This window comes from Tupaia chinensis, unplaced genomic scaffold, assembly GCF_000334495.1.
Source record: "Tupaia chinensis unplaced genomic scaffold, TupChi_1.0 Scaffold143564_1, whole genome shotgun sequence".
Taxonomy (NCBI): domain Eukaryota; kingdom Metazoa; phylum Chordata; class Mammalia; order Scandentia; family Tupaiidae; genus Tupaia; species Tupaia belangeri.
In genome coordinates this window covers 74,760-85,106 of record NW_006203409.1, presented here as the reverse complement: position 1 = coordinate 85,106, position 10,347 = coordinate 74,760, and the positions used below count along the sequence as shown (strand labels likewise).

The 10,347-nt window shown below is 42.1% G+C and overlaps 2 protein-coding genes across 2 annotated transcripts in view; one reads left to right on the top strand and one right to left on the bottom strand.

Annotated features, from left to right (window-relative positions):
• LOC102471236 (HLA class II histocompatibility antigen, DP alpha 1 chain-like) overlaps positions 1-651 on the bottom strand; it is a gene marked incomplete at its 3' end in the record, with an annotated part of 2,444 nt that extends 1,793 nt beyond the window's left edge. The window contains exon 1 of the mRNA XM_027766439.1: positions 448-651. Coding sequence (XP_027622240.1) covers positions 448-529 — 82 coding nt within the window. The remainder of the gene's footprint in view (positions 1-447) is intronic.
• Positions 652-6,645: 5,994 nt separating this feature from the next.
• LOC102470813 (HLA class II histocompatibility antigen, DP beta 1 chain-like) overlaps positions 6,646-10,347 on the top strand; it is a 17,400-nt gene continuing 13,698 nt past the window's right edge. The window contains exon 1 of the mRNA XM_027766438.1: positions 6,646-6,824. Within this exon, the coding sequence (XP_027622239.1) occupies positions 6,728-6,824 (97 nt within the window). The 5' untranslated portion in view covers positions 6,646-6,727. The remainder of the gene's footprint in view (positions 6,825-10,347) is intronic.

Sequence of the window (10,347 nt, the reverse complement as noted above, 5' to 3'; positions counted from 1 at the left end):
GTGATTTCTCACTTTCTGTCTCTCTGTCTCTCTCTGTCTGTCTGGTGAGTGCATGTGCCCTACAGCAAAAACCTCTCAAGAAAAGAAAAAATTAGGTCTGCACTTAAATGTTTGCTCTGTGGATTGGTGTGCAACCTTGGAAAATATGTTAATCTTTTTGAACCTTGTTTTTTTTTTTTCAGCTCTGACATGGAGGTCATAATATCAACACTGAACTTTCGTGTGAGGTGTAAATAGATGTCTAGTAAGTGGCTGCTCTTGCTGTTGTTATTATCAGAAGAAGAGGAAACAAATGGGACTCTCACACACGGGAGTGCAGAGAGAAAGAAGACACAGAGTAAATAGACCGACAAATCCCCAAATCACTAATCCCAACGGCACCACAATTCCTGGAAGCCTGTCCCCCACTTCTCACCCCCATCTCTCTGGCTCCTCCTGGGCACTCACCCTGGATGGCCCCAGCTCCCTGAAGACTCAGCAAGTAAGCCAAGGAGAAGACACTCAGCATGACAGCTTTGATCTGGAACATTCTCTTCAGGGCACACGTTCTGGGGTCTATAATCGACTATGACCACAAAAACAGTGACAAGGAACTGAGGAAGGGTGGGAGCGGACAAGAGCTCTAGAAATGTGGGCTTCTATCACCTGAAAATGGGCAGAAAGGGGGGAAGAGGAAGCAGCAAGGCTAGGCTTAACCAATCAAGCAAATAATAGAGCTGATTCTCTGTTGCTGGGTAAAGAGAATACAGGAAGAGGCTGGGGAAGAGATGAGAGAATCTTCAGGGACCAGCACGGCCGAGGGAATTTCAATTCCTAGTTCATTTCCAGAGTTAGAGAAAATGAATTATATATTTTTATTATATTATATACATATATGTGTAATCTTCTTATATATAATAAATTAGAACTACTTCTTATATATTATCCATATTTTTTCACTGCAATTTCTGATTTATACATAACCGTCATACATCTCTGTGAGGTTCTACATGTTTTTCAAATTTCTTTTTGAGTTTTCCTAGTACCTAAGTTGTCTGAAGATAATACTTTCTCTCTTTAAATTACTATTCATTTTATTTTATTTTTAAATAATACAACATTATGTATGACAACAATGGGCACCATTTTTTTAAGTTTGTATTATTCTTTTCATGAGTGCAAGAGACAGCGACAGAGCAGGAGAAAGGCAAGTCCCCTCAACATGGTCTTTTTCTGGCAAAGAGTCCCGTGTTACAGGTCATCCGGGGAACTGAACACAGGATCTTCCACATGGATTCAGGAGCACCTCAACTGCACATTAGTATTGCACCTCTGAGCCAGACCCAGGGCATCTGTATTCTTTAAAAGGAATTTCTCTAATGCTTCTCTCTTGCAAGTAATGTTTATTTTATTTTTGTGTATCTTTATTATACCTAGTAAATTATGTTTCTATTTTTTATTTTAAAGTATTTTTTTGATATTCATATATCAGATCACAAAACATGTAGTATATAATGTTATAACCAAGTATAGTATGTCAATATTCTTTCTTATTCTGTGGTAGTCTGGTCTTGCATAAATAATAATTAAATATTAACGATTACTACATGACAGATGCTATTTTTAGTACTTCACAAATATTATTTAATTCTCACATCAAACCTGAGGTAGGTAGTATTAATGTCTATTCTAAAAATAAACTACCTGAGACATGAGAAGTATTTGTCTAATTGTCTATAATAAGCAAGTGACTAGGGAAGGAGTCAAAGCAAGGCAGTTTTACTGAAGAAATGGAGCTTTTCTCACTCAATTCTATACTGTCTGTTCATTCCTAACTGATACTTTATATTATATCATTTTTTCTCTTAAATTTTATGTTTGTTTGTTTGTTTTTTGCCAGAGTCCATGTGCACTTGCCAAAGAGAGAGAGAGTAACCCTCGATGGGGTGTGGTAACACTGCAGTAATTTTTCCCCACACCTGCTTGGTCTGTTTCTGAAACCACCATGTCTGGGACTCAAACCGTGCAGTCAGCCATGTGGGATCCAGCTACACTAACCACCATCCCATAGGCTGACCCTGGACCTGGTTTTCTGTGTGTGGTACTTAACTGCTGCACTGTCACTAACTCTATGCTAGCATTTTATTTTCATTTTAATATCTACATAAAGAAATAATGCCAGTTTGACTGTTTCTTTATTAGAATTTATAGTCCAACAGGATCACATTTATAAGTTTGGAAAATGGGGTGTAATATTCTTTGAAAGTCTAAAATATTCACCATAAACACAATAGAATCAGATACTTTTGGAAAGGTAGAGTATTTGATGATTTTTTTTTCATTTTCTTCCTCATCGACTGGTCTATTTAAATTCACCATGGTCATAAATTTCTTTTCGGAGCTATTTTAGATTTATCTTATTCGATCCTAGAGCGTTGCTGTAAAGTTAGGTTATATGATCCCCACACTGAAGACAAAGAATTGAAACCCAAAACAGGCAGTGGAAGTATAGCTGATATGTCTACACTTCCAGACGTGCGGTTATTAGACGGAGTCATTGCAACCTGAATGAGCATTCTACGAAAGGGACTGGGTCCCCTGAGCCTCTTAGCACTAACAGACTCTGAGAGAAAGAACATGCGGACGAGTGCTAACTCTAAACACCTCCAGAAGCAGAGGCAAGACAGGCCTCACGACTCACTTTTAAGTTCTAGGATGGATGCTCTAGTCTCTCTAAAAATCATGCCCCTGAATGAAATTTTACACACTAAGCAGCACTTGTTCCACTTCAGATCGTGACGTGTAGAGTGAGAGGTGGCAAGGTTGGGGTAATTGTAATCCCTATAGGTGGGCCAGTAGAATATTTGAGTTCTGGTTCAGAGAAAACAAATAATCTCCCAAAACCTCATAACTTACCCATTTGTTTAAAATGAGTATCATTATCCTCCATCTACTGTCTGAAGGGTGTACCATATACTGTATTTGTTTTTATATTTATACAAGGTAAATTTAATGAGCTTTTTGCAATAAAATTCAAAATCAAAAATTAACTTATTTAATTTTTTTGCATATTTGGCATTACTACAAGCATTTCACACAAGTTTATGTTTGCCTCTCAACAACTTCATGAGAACATAATGGTATCATCTCAATTTTACAGAAGAGGAAATAGAAGTTAAGAGAGTTTAAGTAATTTCACTTTTAATTGGCAAGGGCAAGATATCAGCTACCTTATTTTTAGGATCTGTCTCAAAATGCTAACCTATACTAATTATTCATTGTCTACTCAGAACCAGTTCCAAAACATGGAAGTCTCAGCTGGATCAAGGCTATAAAAACAGTTCAGGGAATGGAAAGAAGGAGGATGTTTGTGAACCAATTTGCTTGGAAAGAAATGTTGCATTGAAGGGAAAAGAATAAAGAGTGTTGCTAAGGAAGCAGGTGCAGATATGAAATCCAAGGGGACTAGGTAGCCTATGACCGTTAAGAATACTACTATGAGCATCCTTGTGGACATTTTTGTGTGGACACCTGCTGTCATTTCAATAACGACAAAGAGTAGACTACTGATTGCCTAGGACCTAGGACTACTGACAGGACTAGGAGGAAAGGAGGGTGATTACTACTATACTTTCTATTTTTAATCTTTTTTTCTGTTTTTTTTATTATTGTCTTTCTTATATTATTATTATTTTTATATTACATTTAATCATATATATCTTTACAGTGTATAACGTTTTTTCCAACATGATTACCATGACTATCAGTCAAGAAAAACATTACTATACACATCATCGTTAGCAAATAACTTTTTTTGTCAATTTAACCCACTTTTACTTTCTTTTACTTTCCCTCCTTCTCTCCCTCCATTACCCATCCCCATATTACCCCTATCCCTACCATCTTTAGAATCTACCATTGCCCATTCTGTACTATACTCTCCAAACTTTCACTTTCTGACATAGAGTGCAGATACTATACCCTCCAAACTTTCAGTTTCTGACACAGAGTGCAGAAAAATCTGTATATATTGAGGAGAAGCCACCTGCATTTGAGCTGTGAGCAATCCCTTTCAGGGGATAGGACAACTGAAGATTTTCTGCTGAGACTTCACCCTCCAGATCCCAATCTAGAGTGGTAGGGCACCCTCTGTATTCTCTCTGTCTCTCTCTGTCTCTTCCTCTCTCTCGCACTCTCTCTCTTTTTAAAGTGAACTTTAATTTTTAATCTTTAGTTTGATTTAAACGTTGCTTTTAGTATGATGCCAACACCGGCTGTGCCGAACAGCTCTGGAGAGATGCTCATAGCAACACACACCTGCGGCTCTTCTTGGGTTCTGGAGGCTTCGGGGCAGCCAGCGTTGCTTCATCAAATACATTCTTTAGGCCTTTCATGTGAGTGCAGAACACTCCACATACTTGACAGCCTTCAGGTCACAGGCCAGCTTTTCAGCAGTCCCTGGAGTGATAGGCTTCTGTTTGTTCTTGGCAAGTTTCTCAATAGTAGAAGAGTCATCTCTGAGATCAATCTGGGTCCCAACAAGCAAGAAAGGAGTCTTTGGACTGTGATGAGTTACCTCGGGCACCTACTTTTCTTTCACATTTTTAAATAAGGACAGGAAATACAGCTTTTCCACCGGGGCATTGGCAGCACTGTCAATTTTTTTTTTAAGCTATGTATTTTTTTGGCTCTCAGATCATCCTTTATCTTGCTAATTCTCATCTTTTCCCCCTCCCATTTAGGAGAGGAAAACATGCAGGCCCCTTTGGAAACCACCTGCATTTGAGGTGTGAGTAATCCCTTTCAGGGGCTAAGTCTACTGAACATTTTCTCCTGAGACTTCACCAACTGACCCGCAATCTAGAATGGTAAGGCACCTTCTGTATTCTCTCTGTCTCGCTCTCTCTTTATTATTTTTTTTTCATTTTTAAGGTATTTTTATACTCTCAGATCCTCTTTTATCTTGAAAATTCTCACCTTTCCCCCTCGCATTTAGAAGAGGCAAAAGTGCAGGCCTTTCAGAAGCCATCTGTATTTGGGGTGTAATTCCTCTCACATAGTGCTTGTGTGTTGCACAGTTTTCATTTTTGTATTTATTTTTTTTTTAATAATTGTTTTTTCTTTGTTTCTTTTCTTTGTTTTCTTTTCCTTTTTCTTTTATCTTCATCATTTTGCTTCTCAGCCTCCACACGATCAGTGTCTAGACAAGTCTAGGTGCAAAGTAGCCAAAAATCTGAATACTATTAGGGTCAGAATAGTCCTCAATTCCCACTGACTCTGCTACACAAAGGGAGAAAAATAGAACTGCAGAGATGTTACAGATATCTCCTCCTGCACCCCTCTGAATGCTCAGATTCAACTTCAAGAAGTAAGGAAGAAATATATAATCTATCAGATGACCAGAAACTACCACAGAGGCACAAGAAATATGAGAAACGTAGAAAATATCTCTCCCCTAAGGGAAAATAACAACTCTTCATCATCCACAGATGGGACAATGGAACTCGTGGAAATGTCTGATAAAGAATTTAGAATATTCACAGTCACAAACCTAACAGAGATGCAAGAGAAGAGAGGTAATGAACTCCAGAAAGTGGAGGAGAAGAGAGACAACAAGTTCCAGGAGGTGAGGAAGTTCTTCCATGATATGAAAAAGGAAAAACACCCCATAAAAAAGAATCATATGAAACTGTTAGAGATGAAGGCTATAATAAAGGAAATCAAAACCTCCCTTGAAAGTACTAAAAGCAGATTAGATCATGCAGAAAATTCACTCTCAGAAGTAGAGGACACAATCTCTGGCCTAGAAAAATTCACCACAAAGACTGAGACAATAACCCCAAAAAATGAGAATAATATACAATAAATACTAGATACCATTAAACATCCAAACATCTGGATAATCGGAATCCCAGAAAGTGAAGAGATTAATAAGGGCTTTGAAAATTTACTCCATGAAACCCTGGAAGAAAACTTTTCAAACCTAGAGAGGCACTCAAACATCCAGACCCAAGAAATACAAAGGACCACACATAGAATCAATCCAAGAAGATCTTCTCTGAGGCACATCATAGTCAGATTGACCAAAACCACAGACAGAGGTAAGATACTAAAATTGGCAACAGAAAAACGTCAAGTTCCTTTCAAAGGATATCCCATCAGGCTAACATCGGACCTCTCATCAGAAACAATGCAAGTGAGGAAAGAACGGGAAAATATATTCAAAGTGTTAAGTGAAAAGCAATTTCAAACAAATCTTCAGTTCTCGATGAGGTGGTAGCAAGCTAAGGAGATATAACTTGGTGAAGATGATCCAGTCACACACTGTGCAGGTTGGTATACCAAAAGTTCTGAAGTATCTCCCAGGCTCCAAGCATGGACTTCCCATAAAGGCTTGCCCAGAGTGGGCTCAAGACTCCCGGTGGGCAGGTAGGACACAAGCACAGATTGTTTGGAAGGTGAGCAATGGGATCCAAAAGTTCCAAGGTGGCTCCCAGGTACCGAGCACTGGCTTGCCTCAAGGCAGCATGTACTTTAAATGATCAGACTGTCACCCTCTGCCTGGTGAGTGATGACTCATACAAAGCTCAGTGCTCACTGGTTCTTTTCTCAGAATCTGTCCAATCCCAGAGGATGTAGGGGACAATTCTTGTTCATGGTCTCCAATATCTCAGACTGAAATGCTATTTAGGGCATCTCTGTTTCCGTATTTGGTGCTTTCTCCATCTTGTCTTCCTTTTCCAGTTTCATGATGGTCCTGCAGGCCCCTGAGGCCCCATGGACAACAGCTCTGATGTCACTGTTGGTGCTGCTCAATCTCATGGTCCAGGTCAAGGCCACTCCAGGTAAGAGAGAAGCAGGTCCTGGGGGCCTGGCTCAGGAAGTGGCTCCCAGGGGCCTTACCCTTGGTCCCAGGGGTCAAGCTCAGACACTGAGATGGGCTGTGGAGCTTCCTGCCATAGCTGTGTTCTTCCTTCCCAGCTAGAAAACCAGCCTCACCTTACTGCTATTCGGCAGGCCTGTTATTTCTCAGGAGCACAGGCACAGGAGCAGGGTGAGGTGCTAGGGTCAGTATGCTTGTCTGTTGTGGAGGATGAAGCCAAACAATCTGGGTTAACGGGAGGAGCAGGGTTTCCCAGGGAAAAGTCAGTGAGGTTGACCTCTTGGGTATCCTCACCTCTGCATCACAGCCTTGAGGAAACTCAGACAGAGGGCCCTTGGCCAGAGGGGTCCAGGCTCCAGGGATCACTCTGAGACCCAGAGGTTAGAGAGAGTGCCTTCCACTCTCTAGGGTGGAGTAGGAGACGAAGGGAATGAGACAGGCTATGGTTCCAGCCTCTGGCTGAATTCTTGTTGAAAGCAATTCACCATCCTTCCCAGAAGTTGATTAGAGAATTAGATGAGCTGAGATCTGTAGGAAGAATTATACGAGCATGTGTAGGCACGCAAAAAGGTTGAAACTAGGTTATCAGACAGCCAGGGAAGGCGTGACTGAGGGGAAGACCTTCCTCATGCTGCCTCCCTGTGACCAGAATAGTATTGCAGCCTCTGCCCCAGTGTTTTTCTGTCAGAATGCTCCCTAACTTTCTCGTCTAAATTTACACCCAACAGCACATAAAGTAGGTATCTTGTTTTCCTACTGACTGCTACATTTCCTTTCAGAAATACTTCTTTTTCAGACCCGTTCCAACCGTTCCTAGGATCTAGTATATCACTCCTACTTTTCCAGGGGTAAGAATATGTGAATCTCCCGAGTACAGAATCTCAAACCCTCAAAGCCCCTCTTCTATTATAGCAGGTTCATTTGCTGAGATGGAGAGAGAACTTTAAGTGTTAGTCACAGAGGGAGGCTGAGAACTACCTGGACAGCTTAGCTGTGGAGACTGTGCCTTCAGGTCCTCGGGATTGGCTGAGAAAAGAGGAGGCTGGCCGTGTGTTACGTGACACTGAATAATGACCAGCAGGAGCGAGGGGAGATAGTGTGGCATAGTGGACAATGGTGGCACTTGTCAAGGAGACCAGAGTTGACGAGACCCAGAATGGTGCTTGTGATGGTGGGAGCAGGAGGTAGGATGGGGGCAAATGGTGGAGAGGGATTTGTAAGAGGAATGAAATGAGGCAGGGCACCTTGTGAAGGGACTGAAGGAAGGTACCAGAGCACACTGCCCAGAGCAAATGTCTAGCACAAACCTGCCAGAAGAGAACTGGAGTCAGAGAGGATGTGGGAGAGTAGGCAGGGCAGGGCAGTCTACAATTCTCTTCCAACTCCTTACAGATTTCCCGACCACTAACAGGGCACAGGAGAACAGGCATGAGAGAGCTGGGGCCCGAGATAAGGAAAGCTTGGTAAAAACAACCCCTGGGGAGCGTGAGGTGAGACAGCAGAGGGAGCTCCATGATACCAGACTCAAGAGGTAACTTCCTTTTGGCTCTGACACATTATAAAAATGAGTTTTTCATGGCTGAGTTTCCCCCATCACCATAGCCACTGGCCTAGGGCTTTAGGATCACACTCCCAAGTCTCATCACACCAGCTGGGTACTTGCAAAAGACCACTGGGCATTTTTACACTTCTGTCATTTTATCCCACCAACAAAAGTCACTAAGATAAAAGACAGGTGGAAGATATAGAAAGCAAAGCGTTAACACAAACTTCTCAGCCATTAAGGTCTAGTCCGAATGGCACCCACTCTTGAGATTTTCCAGTACCCACAGACTGAACTGGTCCCTCCTCTCATGAGTGTGTTTAGAATTTTACATGTAGTAAAATATATCACACATTGAAAATAGAAAGGGATGGGCCAGAGGTGGCATAGTAGTTAGGGCGCTGGATCTCTAATGGCCAACTCCATGGTTCAAGTCCTGACCCAGTGGCCTGAAAAAAACAAGTGTGTGTGCATGCATGCCCAAAATCCCAAGAGGAGAATGGAGGAGAAGGGACTGTGGCATTACCATCCCCCCAGGGGAACAATTTCTCACCCACCCCTCATGAGTCCACATCCTGTATGGCAAAAAATCTAAAAAAGAGGGGGAAAAAAAGGGCCAGCAGATGGCATGATGATTAAGGTGTTGTACTCCCACATGGCCAATTGCAGTTCGAGTCCCGGACCTGGCAGCTTGAAAATCACACTGGGCACAGCTGTGTTGTGTGTATCCAAATTCTGAGGAGAAGGGATTGTGGAATGGTCATTCCTCCCGAGGAGTGATTTCTCATTTCTCACTTTCTTTCTCTCTCTCTCTCTCTCTCACTCACACACAAGTACAAATGCCCTATGACAAACACCCCCCAAAAAAAGAAAAAAATAGAGAGAAGAAAAGAAAGAAAAGGGAAAAGGAATAGAACTAGCATTATATCTTCTTGAAATTACTTTTCTAGTATATTCTGTTGTGAATGAGAGATAACTTTATCTAAATCAGTAGTTTTCTCTTCTTTTCTTTTTGAATTGTCAGAGGGTAGATGTGCTTGTCAGAGAGAGAGAAAGAGGGAAAAACCCCCTCCATAAGGCATAGCCACTCTGCAATTCCTTCTCTCCTATTTTTCATCTTATCAAGCTTTAGGGCACACACATGTGCACACACATGCCTGGATTACTTCGTAAGCCACAGGCCAGCCCCATGAACTGTGGTCAGCCACACACGATCTGGCTCCTTTAGCCATCAAGCTATGAAGCTGGCCTAGTAGTTTTCAAACTGCTTAAAATTAATAAAAATAAATAAACACTCATCACTTAGTCTGTTTTGCAGGGGAAAATCCATCTAAAAAATTAAATGTTGCGGGAACCAGCAGTTAGCATAATGGCTATGTCGCTGGACTCCCACGTAGTCGACCATGGTTCACATCCCAGACCCGGTGGCTTAAAACTCACGCCGGGCGCGTGTGCGTGTGTGCCCCAGATCCCGAGAGGAGAATGGAGGAGAAGGGATTGCGGTGTGACCATCCCCCCCCCCGGGGAGTGATTTCTTGCTTTCTGTCTCTCTGTCTCTCTCTGTCTGGTGAGCGCATGCGCCCTATAGCGAAAATCTCTCCAAAAAAAAAAAAATTAAATGTTGCAACAAAAGAAAAGTTTCTAATTATTTTTCTAGACTGAAAAGTGATCCCTGATCGATAACTGGAAAGGAGAAGCGAGAACCAACATATTAAATCACAGGATCACTTTAGAGTGGGGCAGTGACTAGTGGGGCAGGTGGCTGGCAGGAGAGAGTTCAGGGCTAGGACCAAAGGCAGGAGAGGAGGCTGCTCATAATGTCTGAGCCAAGACCTGGGATTTTGTTTAGACTGGAGCTTTCATGTTGCCCCTGAGGCTGTTCTCACCCCTCTCCTCTGTCCTCTGCCGCCAGTGCCAACTAGCGGGGCAGGGTCTGGGGGGG